The sequence below is a fragment of the Perognathus longimembris genome, chromosome 5, assembly GCF_023159225.1.
Source record: "Perognathus longimembris pacificus isolate PPM17 chromosome 5, ASM2315922v1, whole genome shotgun sequence".
NCBI lineage: Eukaryota > Metazoa > Chordata > Mammalia > Rodentia > Heteromyidae > Perognathus > Perognathus longimembris.
Genome location: NC_063165.1, coordinates 73,058,415 through 73,083,173, shown reverse-complemented (window position 1 = coordinate 73,083,173; position 24,759 = coordinate 73,058,415). Strand labels below are relative to the sequence as shown.

At 43.4% G+C, this 24,759-nt stretch overlaps 1 protein-coding gene across 2 annotated transcripts in view; it reads left to right on the top strand.

The window, feature by feature from the left end:
- Fndc3b (fibronectin type III domain containing 3B) overlaps positions 1-23,465 on the top strand; it is a 274,961-nt gene extending 251,496 nt beyond the window's left edge. For both annotated transcript variants that reach the window (XM_048347104.1, XM_048347105.1), the window contains exons 23-26: positions 1,073-1,291; positions 12,903-13,069; positions 13,925-14,052; positions 19,803-23,465. In XM_048347104.1, coding sequence (XP_048203061.1) covers positions 1,073-1,291; positions 12,903-13,069; positions 13,925-14,052; positions 19,803-20,114 — 826 coding nt within the window. In that variant the 3' untranslated portion in view covers positions 20,115-23,465. The remainder of the gene's footprint in view (positions 1-1,072; positions 1,292-12,902; positions 13,070-13,924; positions 14,053-19,802) is intronic.
- Positions 23,466-24,759: the final 1,294 nt, after the last annotated feature.

Genomic DNA, 24,759 nt, shown 5'->3' with positions numbered 1-24,759 from the left:
ATCTTAGAGGCAGTTTGTCCTTATCTCATATTTTCTTTCCTTCTTTTTTTTAAATTTTGAGGTAGGGTCTCACTATGTAGTGCAGGCTGTCCTTGAACTTGCCTTCCTCTTGCCTCTGGAATTACAGGCACATACTGCCATACCTGATTGGAGTTGCTGGTTTTTTAAATTGAATTCTCTCTCTAGGTCAGTTTGGGAGGGATGTTCCAACTCATGAACAGGGTATATCATCATCTTTAAATACTTTCAATGTCTTGTAGCTCTTTACTGGAGCAATGGGTGAGAGAGATGGTTTGAGAAAAGAGACTTTTAGGCTATGTTGTCTGGTACAGAAGAAAAGAGCGGGGAGGAGGCCTTTGGTGAGAGGAGCAGAGAAGGCCCCACCGCCTTGAGGAACGCAGGAGGGTGAGAGGCACGGAAGGAAGGTCAGGACACGACAGCTCCATCTTTGTGCTGCTTGATGTCTGGAGGGCTGCTTTGCTCAGGGACTGGGAAGCAAGGGAACAAGTAAAATGGGACTTGTATTCCTGTTGAGCATGTGAAAGAATTCACCATATTGCCTAGTTGAGCTTTATTAGATTTAAACTTCATAGTCCCTAAGTGGGGTTAAATTCTTTGCTACCCATACGCCGTGTGCACAGTAAGCCCTCAACAGTGATTTTTCCACACCTTGCTACTTGGTGAGAGTTATTGTCCTTTGGTTTTGAATCCGAAAAAGACAAATTTGTTCTCATATTCAATTCATAGTTCATTTATTAATTCCCAGACTCAGGCTGGCACTCTGCCACTTGAACTACACTTGTACTTCTGGCTCTCTACTGGCTAAATTAGAGATAAGAGTCTCTTAGATGTATCTACCCAAGCTGGCTTTGAACCGTGATCTTCAGATCTAGCCTCCTGAGTACCTACAATGATATGTGCGAGCTGCCTGCACGCCGGTCTCTACTTGTTTTACTTTATTTGATTATACTATTTTAGGGGCAAGTAATGGATATTCTGTCCAGTGTTTGCTCTGAATGAAAAACTTTCATATTTTAAATTCCCATTGTCTGTTTTGTTTTCTTTTCTCCAGGATCAGAATTCAGGCTATAAATGAAATTGGAGCGGGACCGTTTAGTCAGTTCATTAAAGCAAAAACCCGGCCCTTGCCGCCCTTGCCTCCTAGGCTGGAGTGTGCTGCGGCTGGCCCCCAGAGCCTGAAGCTGAAGTGGGGGGATGGAAACTCCAACTCCAAGACGCACGCTGCTGATGACATGGTGTACACACTACAGCTGGAGGACCGGAACAAGAGGTAAGATGGGGGAGAAGGCTGGGGGACAGGATCTGAGCTCAAAGCACATCCTTGTTCGTTCCTAGTCCAAAAGACACTCCCTCCCTGGGCAAAGCAGGAGGGTGTGTATTTGACCATTGCATTTTACCCTCAAAATTGCACCCTCCAATGTGCACTTTGGAAAGATTCGGGAGGTCCTGATTTCCCCACATGAGATAATATAACACATGTTATTTTTCCTTCCCTAAAGCCAGATCAGAGAGAAACATTACCTAAAGGGAAATGGTCAAATTTAAGTCCACTCTATGTAATAGCTTCCTATTAGAGATAAGGGCTGAGGGAAATCAGCCTTGGGAAGAGATGATGTCTCTTGAAATATTCAGTAACCATTGGGACAAACATGTTTACAGATCTGAAGTCGCTAGTGGGTGGACACAGATGGGGATTTTCCTCTGGAACTCTGAGCAATGCACCATCAAATGAATCAAGGCAAATGGATTTTTTTATAAGTGTCTAAGCTCAGAAAACACATGTTTCAGAAACAAAATGCAGCCTTTCACATCCTATGTGTTTAACTTCATTTCCCCTGAAGAGGGCTACTCAGAAGATAGGCAACCTCTAAACTGTCTTTTGGAATATTTAGAGGAAAAGTTAATGGTGAGGATATTCTCATACCAAAGAGAATCAGGAGGGACAGGCGGAGGGAACCACCATGAAACCAGGGCCTCAATGATACGGAAAACTTGCATATTACTTTCCAGGACACAAACTAGCGCTCATGTGTGAGCATTTCTGTCACTTTCCCCTTAACACTTGACAGCTTTCTGGTCCTTTCCATGGGACTCTAGTTCCCCCAGAAATCCATCCAGTCTCAGCACCCACTTTGAGCCAGCCACTTTGATTGACTTCAGTGCCATGGAGTCCTGAGGGCCTTCAGGGCAGACCCATATGTAGAAAGCCACAAGGGAGGAACCCAGGCAGGAACCCAGGCAGCCACTGTGACACAGACAGTTCCACAGAGACCAGGCTACAGTCAGGAGTCAGACAGGCCCAGGTGACCCTGTTAAAGAGGACAATCTAAAGGTCTGGCAAAGTCAGACAAAGCTTGCTATGAAAGAGAAATGGAAGGCTGTAGCCCCTATAATAGTAGCCAAAAGGGAAATTCAAGGATCCCCATGCACCCCAGAGGCCTCCTGCTCTGTGCGGAGTGTTGCTGGGCCTGCCGTCCACCAGGAATGTTGTAGAAACAACCCTGGGAGAGCTGGAAGCCCATGCTTTGATGCCAGCAGTCCTAAGCAGAGGAAAAATACAGAGGAAGGAAAAATACAGAGGGAATATTGCTGGAAGCAAGTGAGGCAAAAAAGAGAGTCACTGAGGCTGAGAATGGCCAAAAAGAAGGACAGGAGAAGAATAGACAGACGATAAGTTAAAGAACATGGGGATGACCCTGTAGGATCTATTTACCAAGCGTGACCGAGAATTTTGTTGTTTTTCCTTGTTTCTAAATCGTTGAATCCCCCTGTATACAACTCAGTGCTTTTTAAAGAAAAGAGTTCAAATGGAAGGCTGTACTTGGTTTGTTTTTAACTCTACAGTGTTTTTTTTTTTCCTTGTTAGACTAATAAGTGTACTTTCAGAAGAGCCTGGCGCCAGAGGCTCACACCTGTTATCCTAGCTACTCAGGAGGCTTGCGAGCTGAGGCTCGAGATTCAAATCCAGCCCAGGCATAAACGTGTGTGAGACTCTTATCCCCAATTAACCACCAAAAGCCTGAAGCAGAGCTGTAGCTCAAGTGAGAGACCACAGTGAGAAAGCCAAGCAAGACCATGAGGCCATGAGTTCAAGCCCCAGTTCTGGCAAGAAACAAGAAAGCCCCACCCTGGTGATATTTTCATTGACTACTCACCTTGTCTAGAGTGACATGAGGGCTACTGACAGGGAACTTTGAGCAGGTCCTTCCCAATGCATAACATGAATTAGTTATGTACAGGAAAGTTAATTTCCAGTCTCTGATGAAATTCAAATGAAGTAATTGTTTTGTTAACTACCACTCTGTAAATGCAATAACAACAATAATAATAATAATGACAAGTTGCAACTGTTTTGTTGACATTCTGAAAGTGTCCTGGGTAAACTAAAAAATTCAATTGTAGTGGGAGGGGCTTGAACTCGGGGCCTAGATACTGTCCCTTAGCTTTTTCACTGAAGGCCAGAGCTTTACCACTTGAGCCACAGCTCTGCTTCCTGCTTTTGTTGGCTAATTAAAGAGTCTCATAGATGTTCCTGCTCTGGCTGGCTTTGAACCATGGTCCTTAGATCTCAGCCTCCTATGTAAGATTACAGGTGTGAGCCATGAGTGGTACCTGCCTTCCTTAGAGAATATTTGTGTAGTTATACTGTGCTAGAAAAATGAAGCACGGAAAAGCTGTTGAATGTGGCTCTAGTTGGAGCTGGAGTCAGTGGTGCCCACACTCCTGTGGACTGGGATTGTGAGGGAAGGTACCTAGGTGCTGTGCTCATGAGCAGTCCCATCCCAGGCCCCCGATGCAGAGCTCTCTGAGCATAGAAGCAAAGCTTGTGTCTCAGTGGGTATCCTGTCAGGGCATATTCAAATACACCAGACAGAACAGAATACAGAGTGCCGTCATCAATGTGTGCTCTTCTCCAAAAAAAGAAATAGGGAACAAGTAAACCACTTGCCTAAATCTAAGTGGCAATTTAAGAAATCTGACCATTAGGAGCAGTATTTTTTCTTAATTTTATGAGCTGGAGTCCCAATTCATCTTTTGTGAATTGAATTTGTCAGTGTTCTCAGAAAGTTATTAAAGTGATGCGAATCCTGGGCATAATAAATTCTTGTTCTATTTGTAAAGTAATTTTCCTGGGATTTTAGTTGGATAAGGACAACCTAATTTTAGTTGGAGGATGACCTTTCTAAGTGTCTTGGATGAAACCAAGCTCGTATTCTCAATGGTCCCGTAGGGATCACAGTAGTTGGATTCTCTAGCCTTTGTTGTGGACGTAGGTTTTGTCAGTCCGGACTTCGGGTGCTTTAGGGACGTGCCTTTGTCCCAGGTGGCAACTGTCTTTTTCAGTGAACTAGCTGCCAGCTCATGTGCCCTTTAGCGTACACATTAAGTTCATTAACTACCAATGAGTTCTTATTACCCATGTAAAGGGGAAAAGAGAAAGCTAATCTATTCTGCTTGTGGCTCAGGTAAGATGCAGAGGTGAGTTCTAGTTTGCTTTCTTGTGTGTCAGCTCTCAAAGTATTTCCTCTGGCCTGGACACTTTGCTCCCTGGGCTCTGGGCATTTGAGATAAGAGGCCCTGATATCCACACGGTACAGGCAACCTTGGCAATATAGGAGTGGTCTTAATTCGAAGACATTGACACCAGAAGCATAACAAAAATGAATAATTCTGTCCATGTCTATGATAGATTAAACAGTGGCTCCATCTGAGTCACTAAGTTCTGACTCTCACTTTCCCTTTATCCACGAAATAGATTAAACTGGACAGTGATCTCTCCTGTCCTTCCCACCTCTTTCTACTACAAAGTACCATGACTTTGCAAGTCATCTGCGAAATAAATCCTTTGTAAAATGGTATCCCTTGTTAGTGATGGGGACATGCTATTTTTGATCTTTATGTTTTAGCTTAAGAGTGACTACTACTAACTACTCAGGAGACTGAGATCTGAGGAGTGAGGTTTGAAGCCAGCCCAGCTGGGAAAATCTCTTGAGATTTGTATCTCTAGTTAACCACCAAAAAGCTGTGAGTGGATCTGTGGCTCAAGAGGTAGAATACCAGCCTTGAGTAAAAAGCTAAGGGAGAGCACCATGGCCCTGAATTCAAGCCCCACACACAATACATTTGTAAGCATGGTAAAGGAAAAGTAAGCACCTTTAAAGTGCTAAGAGAGCCTCAGAATCAATCTGAACTTGCCTGGATCACATGGGCTTGCTATGCTGAAAGCTTTTCTCTCCTTTGAATGGGACCTGGATGCCCCTAGGTTCATGCTTTGGACTTGAAGGGCCCCGCTCTATATTTATATGTAAGTAACACCTTTGACGCAGTGCCTCGTGCTTCTAAGACTAAGTTGGTACCTCGTGATTCAACTAAGAATGTTCAGTCACAATTTTTTTTTCTCGAATATCTATATGCTAGGCCTTCTAAGGTATTTGACCTCTCCATAAGCTCTTAACTTGCCAAGGAAACAAATTCACAATAAACAGTGAGCAGACGGTATAAGAGATTTTATTTAATTTCACCAGAAAAAAAAAAAACAGAAATGAGATTACATCAGCCTTGCTGTGATTAAGTCTGTTATTCTTAACAGATCCAGCAGAGAAAATTTGAATGGCTTTGGTTCCCATGTTATACAAGAAAATTATATGCCCATAAGGCCGACTTAACTTAATACACATACTAAAGAACCAGGTCCTGGCCAGGCGAACTGATACGACAGCACCATGTAGTGCTTCTGAAGATTCATTTGTCTGTGTTTCTGAGATGCAGTGCCGTGTCACACTCACAGAAACTGAAGTTGGTGCTGATGCTGACCTTTGCCAGTACGAGCACCCTGATAATTGCACGTGGTGTTGAGGTAGGAGCTTGTAAATTCCAGGAATGCATTTACGGTTGATGTGTTTGTCCAGGTTAGTCAGCCCTGTGGGGGTTTTGTTGCTGTTGTTTTGTTTCATGCCAGCAGGGGGGATCACCACTTGCCCCCCTGTGCTCATGCCCCGGGCCAGCAAATGAGAAATGCTGGGATCTGTGCTGTACGGCCATCAGTCAGCTGTTCAGGTGGACAGAAAACACCCGCATCTTTATGATTCTTTTTTTTTTTTTTTAAACCAATCCTGGGGCTTGAGCTCAGGGGCCTGAGCACTGTCCCTGGCTTCTTTTTGCTCAAGGCTAACACTCTGCCACTTGAGCCACAGCACCACTTCTGGCCATTTTTCTGTATATGTGTGCTGGGGAATTGAACCCAGGGCTTCATGTATAGGAGGCAAGCACTCTTGCCCCTAGGCCATATCCCCAGCCCCTCTTTCTGATTCTTATTAAGGTCTGAGAGGTTACACACTAGGCAACTAGAAACACGTATGTGGGCACAGAGTGAGGACTTGGATTTCTCAAGGTTTTGCTTCTCTAAGCAGAACCTTGCTTCTACTTCCCAGAGCATGTTGCTCAATTAAGTGACATCAGTGTAAGACATGAGCTCAGGATCCAGGCTGGGAGAATAGTTGTAATTCAACATGTCCATTTATGAGTACAGTGCACCCTGATGAATGACACCCCTTCTATCAGTCTCTTCATCTCTCCCAACCCCACCCAGCCCCTTGGCCCCTTGATTTTCCTAATTCCGTGTTCACATTTGTACATGGAATATGATGACTGTATTTTTGCTCACCCTTCCCCTCTCCATTTGCGTCTCCCTCCCCTCAACCTTCCCCCCTACCCCTTGATCACATGTTCCAGCTTCCTCCATATTTTGTTGCACTGTAAGTTCATTGTTCAAAGCAGTTACACCATTGAAATCCTCCCCCACACCTGCCATACTTAGATTAATGCATTTGTGTGTATATATGTTTACATATCCATTCATAACTTAGATGTCACTTGCACATAGGAGGGGAAATGTGGGCTGGATGGCGGTCCACTAGCTTGTGCTCATCAATGACGGGCATTTCTGTATGACCTCAGTCCCTGGAAGATGGTGTGGTGCCAGTCACAGTGTCAAATTGCCATTGCTGTCACCCACCTGCTGCTGAAATTCCCAGCAGATTTGAGCCATAGTCCTTAACTTCATTTGCCTTAGTTTCCCCCCCACTACACAGACAACTCATGATGCCTGGCATTCCTTAATGGGAACATATTTGAGAAATATTTTTATTTTCTCAGAAAAGAAGCATAAAAATTCAGCATACAAGATCAACAGTATTATTAGCTTAGTCCGTTTCAGGCTGAAATGTCTAGGCACAGGCAGCACTGAGAATGAGCTATCTGAGATCTTAACTGGACCAGAAATAAAATCTGGATTATAGCTTTTACCTCTCATTTAACAAAAATAAATAGAATGGAAATGAATAGGATCTTCCTAAGGTTGAAGCAAGGCCACTGAAACAGAAGCAGCCAGACAGAAATGTGGATTTGAAAGCAACAAAAGAGTGCGAGAGTCTCCAGGTTTTCTCTTTAACTATTAATTAGTATCTCTTTTAATATAGCAGTGTCTAAGGTGGGTGCAGGTGGCTCATACCTATAATCCTAGTTACTCAGGAGGCTGAGATCTGATGATCAGGGATTGAAGCCAGCCCAGGCAAGAAAGTCCATGAGATTCATTTGTTGTTGTTGTTGTTGTTGTTGTTTCAGTATCCTTTATTTGTTTTTGTTGCCAGTCCTGGGGCGTAGACTCAGGGCCTGAGCACTGTCCCTGGCTTCTTTTTGCTCAAGGCTAGCTAGCACTCTACCTCTTGAGCCACAGCACCATTCTGGCTTTTTTCTACATATGTGGTGCTGAGGAATCGAACCCAGGGCTTCATGTATATGAGGCGAGTACTTTACCACTAGGCCATATTCCCAGCCCCGTCCATGAGATTCTTGTCTTCAATTAAATACCAGAAAGCCAGCTGTGGAGCAGTGGCACTAGTGATGGAACACTAGCCTTGAGCAAAAAAAAAGCTAAGGGATAACACCCAGGCCCTGAGTTCAAGCCCTAGTATGGGCACAAAGAGAGCAAGAGAGAGAGAGAGAGAGAATGCACTTAATGTCTAAAGTACAGTTTATACAACCAAAAATTGAAGGGAATTTTTTTATTCCTTGTAAAGAATTTCTCCCAGCAGCAGCAACAGTGAAATTTTATTTCAGAGAAAAGAGCATAACAATCCAACCCATTAACGCAAACTATGTACAAGCCCAGAGCCCATTCCCACAGGATGGGAAAGGTAAGGGGTTAGCCCCTGTTTTCATTTCCTTTTTTGAAAGAGCTCTGTTCCTTTAATGACCAGCTTGTAAACAGACATCGCCATCAGCCTCTGGTGAGGGGCTGCACATTCCTTGCCCCAGATGTTGCCACACTGGGCCATCTGCTTCTGCATAGAAATGGAGAACGTGGTGTTCCTGGCCAGTGAGGGGAGAGTGTCTACTCACCGGTCCTGCTTTCAACACCACTTGAATAACAAAAGAGGTTTTCTCCCCCTCTGGCCTTCCCTCCTTCTTTCCCCTTCTCCATTTCTCCCTGCTCCTTTCTGCCCCCATGAGACCCCAGAAATGAAGAGAAAAGAGGTAAAAGAGGATGGCATTGTCATTGTTAATGAATTCAGTTGTACTAAGTTTGGGAACTGCTGTGGGTTTGTGATGTTGTGAAATATGTTTTGGAAGATGCCATTTGCAGCCTTTGTGGATCATGGGCCATTTCAGGTCAGCAGGGTAGATCACTTTGAGCCTTCATATGAAAGAGCTGTGGTTAGCCTGTGGTGGGCATACGGATGACAAAATGGCAGCAAAGCAGTGAGCCCAAACCTCTGGGCAGGAAGTCATCGTCTCATTTAAGATGAATTTAAGAGACAGGCCATCAGGCACTCTTGGATGTTTCTTTCAAAACAGAACAATTAAGAAACTTCCTTAAATCCTCATTCTTTCTTTATATGAGGATGGATCTCATTTTTTTGGCCTGAGCTTTGATCCTCCTACATGGGCTTCTCCATGGCTGCTGCTGTTAACAACAGATGTGTGTGACTGCATCTGTTATCCGCCCCTGTTATCCTGGGATAACAGGCATGTGCCACTGTGCCCAGTCGTTGGTGGAAATGGAGTCTCATGAACTCAGACACAGTCCCCTGACCTTCATTCATGTCCAAGTAGCTAGGGTTACAGACTTGAGCCATCCCACTTGGCTAATAGTCTGTATTCAGAGCAGTGTTGGGTTCATAGCAAAGTTAAAAGGAAGGTGGACTGGTGTGGCATCTCCCATCTCTTCTCCCTCCACCATGCACAGCCGGGTTACCGACCTCCCTCCCGAGCGGCACGTGGCTACAGTGGATGAACACACACAGAACCAGTTTACAGTAGGGTTCAGCTCTCGGTGTTGGCACATCCTGTGGCATTGCTCATACATTTGTCTCCATTGTCCTCTCAGAGAGTTCTTTCATTACATAGCACAGAACAGTAACAAGCTTTAACTCACTGGTGAGTCTCCTATGGTAAAAATCCATGTGTGCTTGTTGCCATCAGAAAATAATACTATTGATATGTTGTTACTGTTAAGAACGTTGGTGTTTGTTAATATAAAGGGAAACCAAGTTGGGGGCAGAGCGATCAAGAATTCTTTTAGACTGTAACCTGAGGTCAACCACCTAACCTTCCCCACCTGAGCTCAAATGCCCAAGCTGGGCGACCCAGGTGAGGTGCCTGTAAGGCCAGCACTCAGAAGGTTGAGGCAAGAAGACCAAGGTTCCAGTACAACCTGGGGAACATAGCAAGACTCTATTTCTAAAAAGAAGAGGCAGAAAAGAGCTCCACCCCAGGAGGCAGGGGCTGCTGCCCCCGGCTCCCCCTCTGTGTTTTGAATGGGTGGGGAAACGATTGTGGCTGACACAGCTTGGCATCTGGCCCGCAGCCTTGATCACATTCACAACGAGACCTCTTTAGTCATGGTGTCTAGGGATATTTGCTATGGCTTATTCTATCACACAAAGCCTCTGGCTTATTTATTAATAAATTTTAAAATTAAGTCCGTCTTTCAGGAAAAATATAAAAGAAGAAAATGACGTTGATCTTTGTAAAGGCAGTATTTGATGAATATTTTTAATCTCTCCCAGAGTGGTTCTAGCCACAGGGGGGTTGACCTATTGAGTGTTCAACCATGTGTCAGGCCATAAATCATTGATTCCAACAGAAAAAAAAAAGTCTCTTTTCTCCCGCCTCCTGGAATGATAGAAAATAATTCTAGAGTGAGGGTGAACGAGGGGTTATATCTGTTTGTGTGTGTTGGCTCATGTGCTTGTGTTTTGCTTGATCTTTGCTACTTAGTATTTGAGAAGCAAAGAAAAACAGAAGGTGTGTGTGTGTGTGTGTGTGTGTGTGTGTGTGTTAAAGCCTGCCAGAAAGACACAGCTGATATCAGGACTTGAATTCAAGGCCTGGGCCTTGTCGCTTAGCTTTTTTTTGTTCAAGGCTGGCACTCTGCCACTTGTGCCACAGCTCCACATACAGCTTTTTGGTGGTTAATTGGAGATGAGTGTCACGGGCTTTTCTCCGTGGGGTGGCTTTGAATGGTGATCTCAGCCTCCTGAGTAGCTAAGGTTACAGGCTTGAGCCACCAGCGCCCTGGAATGCCATTTTAATTGATGGATAAAACACAAGAAGTGGAACAAAACAGCTAGTGTAGAAACAGCAAGTTTCGGTGAGTTTGGGGGCTCTTTGTTCAGTGTCAGCCATACTGAAGAATTTGAGGACTTCGTATACCTTGTGAATTTGTTTGTGACCACAAACAAGTGCCACTGCCAACATATATAATTGAATGTGGGCACAAAGTCCAGACACGTTGAAGCTATTTCCAAAAGAAAATACTTCCCCTGGGAGTGACGAGAAGTCAGAAAACAAAACCCTCCCTAATGTCTTCTCCAGATTTCTAAACTGAGCTTTATGACAGGGTCGTAATGCACTGCAGTTTCACTTCTTCAAACCATGTCTTCCATTTGGGATATAATTAAGGGTAATTACTCCCGTTAGAGAGTCTGGCTCAGGTGAGGCTGAGTTAATAAATAGCTCTTTGCCTCTGGCATTAGCCAGGATGTCTTCATTAAGGAGATAATATGTCAGGAGGGCTAAGCCAGGTTGCCATGGTATTTGTGGGTTTCAACCTGGACTCTGGCTTTCTTTGAGATTGAAAAGTGAAAGGCACTTCCCTCCGCCACCGAGCAGACAGAACACTAAAGCGTGACATGGTGGCCTCAGGAAGTCCACGGCAAAGGCAGGTGGATGCTGAGCTGTTCTGCCCTAAGAATTGACTTGGACATGCTTAAGAAAACAAAGATGAGCCCCTGGCCTGTGGCTCACGTCCAAGCTACTCAGGAGGATGAGACCTGAGGATTTCAGATTCGAAGCCAACCTAGACAAGAAAATCCAGGAGACTCATCTCCAATGAATCCCCACAAGCTGGAAGTAGAAGGGACAGCACCCAGGCCCTGAGTTCAATCCCCAGGCCCAGCACACACACAAGAAAGGAAACAAGGATACTTAATCCGTCCATCTCTATCAACCACATGTCCGTCCACGAGTGTTCTTCAACACACCAAAGTGTGCTACTGTCCTTCAGAAAAGCATGCCGCCCTGTCCCTCCCCACCCCACCCAACCCCTGCGGTTGGGCTTCAGCATCTAGCATGCAGCAGGTATTCGAGAACATCTACTTATCTTCTTATGTCATACCAGTCCAGGAGTTCTCCACTTTCTCTCTACCACGTGAGCCACAGCTCCACTTCCAAGTCAGACATGTTTGAATGTGACTCTGGCTGTCTGGCTTCCGGCAGAAGCTCAACGCCAGCAGGCTGTGCTCAGATGCGAGGGAAGCCCCTGTGGAAAGGAGACTGTGGTTGGGTTACATCAAGTGGTGGGTCACAGGGTACCCAGATCAGTGGGGGTCACTTCCTGTATCTCTGTGACTCACACCTGTAGTCCTGGCCACTCAGGAGACTGAATCCCCAATACCCAAAACAAGAAAGACCCTGTAACTTATGGAAAGTTATGCCCTTTCTAGAATTGTACAGTTAGCTTTTATAGTTCTAGATATTCCATTGTCACTAGAAAAGTGTTAAGTTTTCAAGACTTGGGGTAGGGGGGATACCTAAAATACAAAGCTTTTTAAAAAAATCTTTTATGTTTATGTTTCATCCAAAAATAAATTCAACATAAATGCTTCAGCTCACCTGGGATATTTTTCTTTCATTTTAGTGACCCTGATAGATGATTTTGAACACCATAGTTTTTCTTTCTTTTTATAGATTTTCTTAAAGATATATAACCTTAATACTTTTTTATTTAGGGAGGAGCTATGTAAGGCCTATCGTGTGTGTGTGTGTATGTGGTGTTTCCCCACAATGAAGTATTTGAAAAATTCTATAGTTTAATAAAAAACATGAATCAGGTGCTTCTGGCTCACCACTGTAACCTAGCTACTTAGGAGGCTGAGGTCTGAAGATCACAGTTCAAAGCCAGCCTGGGCAGGAAAGTTCATGAGACGCTTACCTCCAATTAACCACTAAAAGAGCCAGAAGTAGAGCACCAACATGAAGTGAAAAGGCCAAGCAAAAGAGGATGGCCCTGAATTCAAGCCCCAGTGTGGCCGTGCACACATGCACACACACCAAAGAAACATGAGTGACTAATATTTCTGGAATCTGGACCAGAACCAGAACCTCACTGGAACCTCATTTCAATCCCTATGTATGTTTAGATTTGTGTTTCCTTTATGTAAATACTCATTAGCCATTAAACTTCACCTTTCCCTAGCAACTGGTTGATTCAGACTATGTGACAAAGAATGTATCAGGTTGGCCCCACTAGCTTGTATCATAATTAATTTCTCAGCACTGAAATTTCAGGTGGCTAATGGCTCTTCTTCCTCCTCCAGGTTTATTTCAATCTACAGAGGACCCAGCCACACCTACAAGGTCCAGAGACTGACGGAATTCACCTGTTACTCCTTCCGAATCCAGGCAGCTAGCCAGGCTGGGGAGGGGCCCTTCTCAGAAACCTATACCTTCAGCACAACCAAAAGCGTCCCCCCTACCCTCAAAGGTTAGTCGCCCGCCATTGGGCTCAGTCACACTGTCCTCTGAGAGTAAAGACGTGAGCTTAGGGGGTATGAGGGACAAGGTAACAAACAGTACGAGAAATGTATCCAATCCTAACATATGAAACTGTAACCTCTCTGCACATCAGTTTAATATTAAAAATTTGGGGGAAAAAAAAAGACATGAGTTTAGAGTAGTACCTTAAACATGGACAGTAGTTCTAGTATTAGCACAACAAAATCAAAAGAACATCCTAAAATGGAGATGGGGCAATGGATTGTCTGGTTAGATGAAGGGTTAAAGGAGAAGATGTAGAGACGCTGTTCTCTGCTATGTATGAGTATTATAAATAACCCATTAGTAAGCACTTTCATCCCAACAGGCAATACACTAAGATAAAGCTCTAATCTGACAGGCCCCAATGGCTCACGCCTGTAATCCTAGCTACTCAAGAGGCTAAGATCTGAAAATCGAGGTATGAAGCCAGCCAGGCAGAAAAGTCTGTGAGACTCTTGTCTCTAACCACCAAGAAGCCAGAAGTGGAGATATGGCTCAAGTGGTAGAGCACTAGCCTTGAGCAATAAAGCCAAGCAAGAAGAGCACAAAGCTCCAGTGATGGGGTGGGAAAAACCATGCAGGCCAACAGTTATTAACTAATGAGAAGTCTTGTCCCATCTGTCCTGCAGTAACTCCTTTATGCCGAAAGCATTCCCAGCTGGGTTACTGAGAGCCTGAGCAAATAGGCAAATCTCCCTATCAGGATGGGCCCAGGTGTACACACATACTCTCGAATCTTACTAATCGAGCCAGAATATTGACTGCTAAATTTGAAGCTTGGATGTGTGGGTTTCTGTTCCAGCACCTCGAGTAACACAGTTAGAAGGCAATTCCTGTGAAATTTTTTGGGAGACGGTACCACCAATGAAGGGTGACCCTGTCAGCTACGTTCTACAAGTATTGCTTGGAAGAGAATCTGAGTACAAACAGGTGAGCATTGGTGTGCGTGGCACAAGTGTGCATCTCCGAGTCAGGCTGACTTGGAAAATTATCGGATACTAATTTGACCCGGCTAGTCATTGTGTTTTAAAAACCTGCTAGTCTATCCAGGCGCCTGTCACTCATGCTGTAATCCTAGCTAGTCAGGAGGCTGAGATACGAGGCTCTCTGCTTAGAAGCCAGTCTGCAGACAAATCTGTGAGACTCTTGTCTTCAATTAACTAGTGAAAGACTGGAAGTGGAAATGTGGCTTAAGTGATGGCAGAGTGCCATCCTTGGGTGAGAGAGCACACGGTGAGACAATGAGTTCAAGTTTCAGTAACTCCCCCCCTCAATACACAAAACAAAAATAAAATCTCCCATGTACCATGCTTTTCCACCTATTCTTGGAAATATGCTCTGCTTCTCAGAGCCCGGTAACTGCAATTTCACGGCAGAAAAAATAAATCATTCTTTGTTTAATATTGTACATGTCAGTCTTGCCCAAATGAAGGCAAATCTATTCCATTATTTGGAAGTTGATTTTTACGGGCAGATTTCTGTTCCAAATCCACCATTGGTTTTATATCTAACCAATGGATCTATGAGTTCCAATGGAACAGTGTACAATCATCTATATGCCACAGAAAATTTCTCATATCATAAACAGCCATAAACAACTATGTCCTGATGAAAACATGGGACATCCTCACTATATGGACATGCCCATCCACCAAAAAGTGCGCAAGGCCCACAGTCCAGGAGAAATCACAATTAGGCCAAGAACAATGTGTCCTAGGTTCTGAGGAAACATTTTTTTTTTGTCTTCTGCTTCTTCCTGTTCTGTAAGCATTCATTTAAACACCATGTTTTGAATGTTTCCTTTTCTTGTTTGGGATGTAAGATAGGGAATGAGGTCGATTTGTATTATAGTACAGAGCAATGGTTAACTTAATTATAGTCCAGGGATAATAGGCACTAGGCTTTGAATTCATAGAGGCAAAGCAATAGCAAATGGGAGGTAATCAGGCCCCGTGGGGAGCTGTGGGCTCTCCTGGGGTAGCCAGTGGGCCTCAGTTATGGCACTTGTCAGGCAGGGTCCTTTAGCTTGTGAGCTGTGTGAATCATGTTTGTTTTGCTATGACTGGCCCCCGAGCCAGGCACTTAGGAGATGGGTCTTGCACCAGTGGAAGACGCAGTTTCGCAGTTTCAAAGTACTGATCAGTTTTCAACTATTCAGCTACTGTGATGCAGGGAAACAAGAGTGTTTGTTTGTTTGTTTATGAATTTGTGACAGTACTGAGGCTTGAACTCAGGGCCTAGGACTTTTTCATTTTTCATTTGAGCCTGGCACTCTACCACTTGTCACAGCTCCATTTCTGGCTTTTTACTGGCTAACTGGAGATAAAAGTCTTTTGTCCACAATCTAGTTTTTAACCATGATCTTCAGATCTCAGCTTCCTGAGTAACGAGGATTCCAGGTGTGAACCACCAACTCCCAGGTTTTAATAATTATGCAGTCTATTAACGTATATACCCACACCTAAAATTTTACTCTGAAGTAGAATGCACATATTATTTATTTGGCTTTTCTGACATTCAGTGAATACAATATTTGTTGTGTTGTGGTTGGGTTTTTTTTTTTCCTTCAGGAAATATACTTTTCTTTTTGAACAGTAAGGTTGTAAAGCATTATTGAAAAGGATAAAGAGGGCATGCAATGCATGCTACTGCTGTTTGGCACAAGGTAGAAGAACATAGTTTAATCCATGCATAAGAAGTAAAGCGAAATTTGGCATATTCATATCTCTGTTCCAACAGCTATAATTTTTACAGAAAATGTTGAATATAAGCATTTGGAGGTGAGAACAGAATCCACAGACCACAAGAAATTATTTCCTCTTGGCACTCAGGACTAAGGTCTGATGCTTTAAGGCTTCTACTGGTATATAGAGCTCTACCTTGAATTTGATGGTTTCTTTCAAGTCTGCTTTTAGAATGTGTCTCTCATATGTCTGTGGCAATGTTAGAATACGGTTTTACAACATGTACTGATTCTTCCTGGTAATCATAAACATGTAAGTGCTATCATGAGGAAAGATCTTCTCTTACTTGAACTGTTTTATTCTTTATTCATTTGTTTATGTCAATACTGGAACTTGAACTCATGACCTGGGCACTATCTCAGCTTTTTATTCAGAGGCTGCTGTTCTAACCACTTGAGCCACACCTCTGTTTCCAACATTTTGGTGGTTAAACAGTGAAGTCATGACTGTTTGAGAGTCACATTTGAACTAAAAATCAAAATAGCAATCTTTAAAGGCCATGATTTGTTTTTAGTAAATTCTTAAAGAGCTCAGGGTTTGGAAGTCCCCTTAAATATCTGATGAAGGCCCTGACCTTTTTTTTTTTGGTCGGTCGTGGTGTGAGGGTTTGAACTCTGGGCTTGGCCAACCCTCAGCTCTTCAGCTCAAGGCAAGCACTCTACCACTTGAGCCACAGCGCCACTTCCAGGCCCTGACCTTTTATATCAGAAAATTTCCCATGTGTGAGCCACTTAAAATTTCACATCAGATGAATTTGTCTTCAGTTCCTGGTGCTGAGGTAGGGACCCTGGCTTACTGAGCAGCGCTGGGTGCTTTTCTCGTGAAGACTGTCTGGTGTAGGCTGGACTCTGAGTGCTGGTGGGAAAGGTAGGTTGGTAGTTGAGGCCCCTCGCCTGGCCACGTTTGCTCAGGATCACAGCCTGGGGGCAGCGTCCCGCCCTCAGAGGCCTGCAGGTGAGCCAGGCAGTGGCTGAGGTCTGCTCTGCCGCCCACCCTGTGTGGTTTGGAAGGAATCAGTTCACCTCCCTGAGCCTTGGCTCTCTTGCCCCTCTTTGCCTGGGAAGCAGAGCTAATGGGAGGAGTGGAAGGAGAAGGTGAACTTCCGGCTCCTTGGGGGAGGGGCTTGGTAAAGAGGCGCAGCTTCCCCAAAAAGCTGCTCTAGAAAGGATTTCATCTACACAGCATGGTGCCCTGAATTAAGCTTTATGGATTCTTCCTCTCGGTTATGTGGGTTTTGCTTTCCTTTATTCTTGGCACCTGGAATGAACTATTACAATATAGTACTCCTCAAATCAAGAGGAGCGTTGTCCTTCTCGAAGGCAGGTTGCATATATACTTTCACATGATGATCAGCGGCTTCAAGAAAGAAAATCCGGAGCGTCCCCTGTGAAATTGAGTTGAGGCAGGGGGAGAAGCCCATACCAGTACCTCTGTGAACATGAAGGAAAAGGAAGGGACACGAGGCGTGGCCAGCCGCCCGCGCCCCGCTAAGTCACCTGGGGGAGGCCAGCTGTGGAGGCAGGTGTCCGGGGCGTGGGTTTGCAGTGGCATCAGCGCCCGTGTCCCTCACGTCGCCTCCGTCAGTTCTGTGTGTCCTGTGTTGTAGGCCGCAGGGATGGACCTGGGCACGTCACCCCGTTTCGCACAAGCCTCGTCATTCTCCAGATGCCCTCTCATCTCCATCCTAACCCATGTGGCTTGCTGATACCTTTGTTTCCGAGGGTTGATTTTCATCCCCAAAGACATGGCAGCGTTGTCACACAGGTGTCAGGGGGATGCTGTATTTGGTTCTCGATGATGTGGGGTTCTTCACAGTATCTGGGACTTAAAGTCCTTTTTTTGTTGTTCTAAAAACCCACACGTTTAAAATAAAGAACAGAGATTTGCAAGTATAATAATGCAGGTGGCTTAGCTTATTTTTGTTTAGTTAGATAAAATGTAATTTGCAGCCAGGCACCACTGGCGCATACCTGGAATTGTAGCTACTCAGGAGGCTGAGATGTGAGGATCACGGTTTAAAACCAGCTTGAGCAGGAACATCTGTGAAACTCTTATCTCAGAAAAAAAAGCCAGAAGTGGCTCAGGTGGTAGAGTGCCAGCCTTGAATGAAAACGCTAAAGGACAGCGGCCAGGTCCTGAATTCAGGCACCAATAATAATAATAATAATAATAATAATAATAATAATAATAATAATGGCTATTCGTTATAATACTAGTATGGTTATTATTATAAGAATAATTTGCTTCTTCTATGAACGTTTAATTTTTTTAATAGGCAAAGACATTTTGTTGTCTTTAAAGCCCATTTTCCTTACTGTCTTTGAACCTGAAAGTCCTTCGTGTATTTCTCTGCTTTAAATTACTAAAAATGAAGATATTTCTTGCAGACTTTTTGTTGGTTGATTTTATGGCAGTACTGGAGCTTGAACTCAGGGCCTTGTACTTGCCAGGCACTTTCTACCACTTGTGCCATAATTCCTGCATGACTACTTACTTTGGCTTTAGTTATTTTTTCAAATGAGCCCTTATATTTATGCCTTGCCTGACCTACACCACAATCCGGTTTGCTCTTCCTGCATAGTTGGAAAGACAGATACCCACCACCACACACAGCTTTTATTGGTTGAGATGGGGTATTGGGAACTTTTTGTACAAGCTGACCTCAAACCACCTCCTCCAGTCATGCACCAAATGGTTTTGAGGGCCTTACATGGCCCATGGGCTGGACATTCCCACTTATACCTAGAGCAGTTAGTTAGGGTTGAGAAGTTCCGTGGGAACATGATAGGAAGTTTCCACTCCAGAGTTTCTGACTTCGGTTTCTAGGGATTCGTATCTACTTCTGGGCCACCTTTCCTGTAAAGATGTAGCCATTGGGGTTAGGGGCATGGCTCAATTGGTAGAGTGCCAGCCAATGGGCCAGAGTATCAGGTCCTGAGTTCTAGTCCAGTCTTGGAAAAAAATATAAAAACATGTAGCCATGAGAATTCTATACACTTTCTAGAAGTTTTTAAAACTTCCGTGGGAATCGGCTATCAAGTGGTTTTGCACAGTGAGGTCGTCGTGTGCAGAAATGAAGGTCTGGGCCGCATTCTACAGTCATGGCCTCCGTCTTGGCACCGCAGAGGCTGAGGAGGAGTCAGCAGGGAAGGCAGAGCTGTCCCTGTGGGCAACTGGACCCAGGATGGGGGTGCTCAGAGACCCCAGGGTGGGTGTGGAAGTGGCACGTGTTTGGTGAGACAAAGTGAGAGGCTGCGAAATGGGCCCTGTGTCATATTGTCATGTTTAGATGGCGTCATGCGATGTGGGGCGTGCCACGGCCCATGGGGAGGCCATACAGGGGGAGGGCCATGTCAGTGAGGAACATCTCTGTGAGTTAGGAATGGGGTCTCACATCGAGGCTTTTGGTTGTTAGAATTTCCAAAATTGGTAATTATTTTATAATTGATAATTAGATTATGTTAAAAGAATTAAGTGCAGCAAATTTAATGAGGTTGATTTATCTCCAGCATATTCATTCCACAAATCTGTGTGTGTGTGTGTGTGTGTGTGTGTGTGTGTGTGTGTGTGTGTGTGTGTGTGTGTTATGTACTGGCTCTGGGACTTGAACTCGGCCTGGGTGCTGTCCTTTAGCTGGCACTCTGCAGCCTGAGCCACAGGTCCACTTCTGACATTTGCTATTTAGTTGCAGGTAAGAGCTTCATGGGCCTCCGTGGTGGGGGCTTGCTTTAGTCCTGAATCCTCCCGTCTCAGCTTCCTGAGTAGCTAGGATTATAAGCATGAGCCACCAGTGCCCGTCTTGACAGAGAACCCTTTTCCTATCATTTTTGCTGTTAGGGATTGAGCTTAAACCATGTCCCCAAGGCTCTGATGGTGGGTGGCATAGAGACCACAAGTATTGTAAGTTCTTTCACAAAGGCATCCTTTCTCTTGAAGGTCTACAAGGGAGAAGAAGCCACATTCCAGATCTCAGGCCTCCAGACCAACACGGAGTACCGGTTCCGGGTGTGCGCGTGCCGCCGCTGCCTGGACACGGCGCAGGAGCTCAGCGGGGCCTTCAGCCCCTCTGCAGCTTTCGCCCTCCAACGAAGCGAGGTCATGCTTCCCGGGGACGTGGGGAGCTTAGATGACCCCAAAATGAAGAGCATGATGCCTACTGATGAACAGTTCGCCGCCCTCATTGTGCTTGGCTTTGCAACTTTGTCTATTTTATTTGCCTTTATATTACAGTACTTCTTAATGAAGTAAACAGCGCATATGAATTTACTTAGTGCTACACATTTTAATACACACATGTATTCAGATACCCCCCTTTTTTTAAAGCCCCTTTGTTCTTTGATTTATATACTTCTTTTGTTTTGCAGATTTAGCTAGGAAAAACATGTCAGTGTCTTGGTGCACCTTTTTGAAATGCTAAACTAGGGAGAGGTTAAACTGGATTTTTTTTCTTTTTTTAATAAAAAAAAAAAAGAAGAGGAGGAAGAAGAAGAAAAGCAAACCAGATACCAAATGCTAACTTACTTTTTTATTTTTTTTGAGTTTTCAGATTTGCTTTGGTTACTGTTTTTCACGGATGTCTTTTGCAAGACTTTGATTTTGTTTCTTTTAATGTTGCGATTTAGTAATTTATAGTCACCTGTCACCTTTGTCTTGATGATCTGTATCTGTAAACAGAATCACAGCATGCGTGCTTGGGAGGGCTGGGTTGTCAGCACTGTCAGAGTTAATCCTACACCCTACATACACAAGTGTGCTCACCTACATACAGCTGCCCGAACCATCATTGCCACTCAGTTATTTAACTGTGTTTAGGTCATTTAATTCCAAACATGTATTTTAATCGGAAATGTTTTAGTAATCTGTAGTTCTTCTGATTTAACACTCTATGAGCTGCCTATATAAAAACAAATCAAGTAATCAAAATGCACCAATAAATGATGGCGCATTGTTTAGATTTGACCACACCGATTCATAGCAGTAACTTTCAGAGGGCATTGTGCAATAGATAGTTGTTTTCTTTATTCAGCTATTTGAAAAGCTGCTTTAACTTGTGTGTTTGTCTTTGTATATAACTACTTTTCTAATCTAATCACTAGAGTTATTATATTCTGTTACATTTAACCACAACGCTACAATGACAGTTGGTGACGGGTTAGTGCCTCTGCCCATTTGTCTGTGATTTACACTAATTGTGAGCAGTCTTTGTACGTGTCATCTCATGATTTGGAAAGATTTGCCTTCAGGCTGTTCTTTGAGGTATCAATGAAGTGATTGAATTTCAATACCTTAATTCAGTGCCCATCATACTAATGTAACAGCAGGTGAAGAAATGATTAAAAAAAAAAAAACAAACCCAGAGGGGAAGTCATCAGAATCTGAGTTCTTATTTCGGTAGAATCCGGCCATAGGTGGACCAGGAATGAGGTGGAAGGGGATCTGGAAGCCTAGATGCTCTCCCTGGATCTGTCACTAACTTGCTGTGTGATGTGAACATGTCACTTTACCTCTCTGTGCCTCGATTTTTCCATGCATGAAAAGGAAATGGAGCTTCGTACGCTTGTTGAAGTGCTTTGAGATCCTTGATCTACAGGTGCTATTGGAGTGCACAGTGTTTCTCTCACGTTTATGTTTTTGAGTCATGAGATCATCGATTTTTAACCCAAAGTCATTGCATTGTTCATATGAAGTCCATAATATTCAAGTACCTCAGGGACACTTCAAGAATTGGAGGTGCAAATGTATTCCAAAAGGGTGCAACAGGCACAGAATACCCCGCCCCCCACTCCCCTGCCCTAGTTTTTTTTTTTTTGTATATTTTTGCTACTTGGTTTTCTTTTTATGTTGTTGTTTGTTTGGGGGTTTGGGGGATTTTGTTTTGTTTTGTTGGGTTCTTTTTGATCATTGCTATTTTGTGCTTGGTCTACGTTTTGTCTTAAGATGCAGTAAGTATCCTGAACTAGCGTATAATATTCCCATACCAAAGTCGTGGGGGAAACACCATTATTTGTTTTTGGTTTATTTATACTATATTCTGCATACAGTACTTTAAATGCCAATTACAGTGCAATCTTTATTTATTGTAAAAATAAAATTTTTTAAAAATGTACTTATATACTAATTCTCCCTTGTAGCATGTTATTTTTGTGTGTTTTCTACTTTTGTAATTTTAGGTCAGTCTCATTTCTTGGCAACAACATCTATACTAGTATTAACCTTTTGACATTTTCTTGTGTTTTTAATGATAAGAGCATTTAGTGCATTGAATGCCAAAAACAAAAAATCCATTATCAGTGATTGAAAGGTTTACATGTGCCCCAAAAAACCATAATCATCTCTTAAAAGAGTGCTACAATCCATGAATTTAATTCTCTGTGCCTATATTGATGTAGTAACTACTAGAACAAATGTTCTGTATTTTGTTCTTAACTGTAATTAGTGTAATTAGCCTGGCAAACAGATAACATCAAGGTAAGTAAGTTTTTGCCTAAGTTCTGGCCTTTTAAGACCCATTCTCTATCTAAATGTGTGATTTGACCTACTCTGACATTGTGTCTACATTTCAGATTCAGTTTGATTGCAGGTATTTTAGGGGAGATGGCTTGTTTTTTCTTTTCTTAACCGATGAAAATTCAGTGCAGGCATTTTTGCAGAGGAAGAAATGCTTTTTTGAAACACTTCAGAACTGCTGCTATAAGGAAATTCTCTGAATCAGTTAAAATTTTTAATGGAAATAATACCTTAGGTCACAATTGCTGTAGACATTCACTCAGTCTTTCTGAGATTTTCATTCTCTCTTCATCCACCAGAAAGCTGAAGTATGTGAAATCCAAGCTGATTGCACTTTATTGCTTTCTATTATCTGGCATTCAGTATATTCCTTTCAATCAGAAAATTATCACATTGTCTATGGCACTATTTTCTATCATAAATCTGCCTAATGTGATATGGATATATAATGCTCTATATTGTCATTACACACAAATGATAAAATCAAGTGTTACATAAAACCTTATCTTTTTGCCCTGCTGCCATATGCAGTGAGTGAGTTGCTTCGTGATAGATAGCTCTGCTTCTCTCTATGTCACGCGCATCCCTGACGCAAGAAATTGCCACCAGTCCTATGGCGCAAACTGCTGTCTGGCCTCAACAAAAATTGTTCTCTTTTCTTAATAAGAAAAACAAAAAACACTTCTTTTAAAGACATTTTCATGTGATCTGCCTTGTTCTTTTCCACTTGAAATGTTGGCATTTTCTAATCTTGTTTTCTTTGACCACAATAATTCAGTATTCATGTCAAAATTGAAAAGTGCCCGATTTGAATGTGTTTGAATGTTATCCTTGCACAATTCTTTAAATTGAAAAAAAAAATGTTTTTACCTCACTGTTGGACATACATTCCAAGCTTTTCAACTCTAGGAAAAAATAATCATGTTTTCCTGTATTGTAAATTTTAGACTATTTCATATATGTTGTATTAAAACTGCCATATCAATTTTTAATGTATAGATTTTTGCAAATACTATGCTATATGTAATACCTAACTATCTGTAGTGTATATGTAATATATTTATGCCCAATAAATGTTTTAATTCTTTCTGACTTCAGTAGGGTTTTTCTGCCATGAATAGGATTACTTTCATTGTTCGCATTCCCTGAAAAATCAAAACAACACTCTCTTTGCCAATTTGCCAGTCTGATGCCGTTTAGAGGCTAGCAGGTACCAGTGCACCAAGCTGCCGTGCATTTGAAGGAGGCACCTGAAACTCGGCTTGGCTGGTGGAGGGTCCTGGTTAGGTAAGCTTAGCTTGTAAAGGACACAGTCACGTGTACTGATGGGAGTCTAAAGAGCCAATGTCTGCATATGGACCAACTAATACATGACTGCATATTACACCCACTGCCACCATTGTGCTTCCTTACGCAGAGGTTTCCATGTCTAAGCTTTTATCGGGAACTCCTTCCGTCACCTGACACTATCTGCTTCCTATCCCATGACAGTTTCCGGCTTCTTCCTCCAGGACTCAATTGACAATACAACAACCGCAGCAATAAAGCATAGTGTTCCTCTTAAGGCTATAGTTCATTTATGGTGAAGTTGTTTTGCTTGGAATCCCTTCTGTATTTCAGGAGATATAGTGGGGGGCGGGCAGTCATAACAAAACGCTTATGTAAAGAATAGTAGTTGTTCTGGGCACTGGTGGCTCATGCCTGGAGACTTGAGATCTCAGGATGTTGGTTTGAAGCCAGTCTGAAGAAAAGTCTGTGAGACTCTGACCTCCAATTAACCAGCAAAAAGCTGGAAATGGAGGTGTAGCTCAAGTGGTAGAGCACCAGTCCTGAAGAAAAGCCAAGCAAGAGCATGAGGCTTTGAGTTTAAGCCTCAGTGTCGCACCAAAAAAAAAGGTAAGCATAAAATTACCGTATGGCCCTACCAATCCTACTCCTAAACATATGATCAAGAAAAATGAGGGGCTGGGGATATGGCCTAGTGGCAAGAGTGCTTGTCTCGTATACATAAGGCCCTGGGTTCAATTCCCCAGCACCACATATTCAGAAAACGGCCAGAAGTGGCGCTGTGGCTCAAGTGGCAGAGTGCTAGCCTTGAGCAAAAGGAAGCCAGGGACAGTGCTCAGGCCCTGAGTCCAAGCCCCAGGACTGGCAAAAAAAAAAAAAGACTTGAGGAAAAATTGGGCTGAGAATACGGCCTAGTGGCAAGAGTGTTTGCCTCATATACAGGAAGCCCTGGGTTCGATTCCTAAGCACCACATATATAGAAAATGGCCAGAAGTGGCACTGTGACTCAAGTGGCAGAGTGCTAGCCTTGAGCAAAAAGAAGCCAGGGACAGAGTTCAAGCCCAGGACTGGCAAAAAAAAAAAAAAAACCCACAAGGAA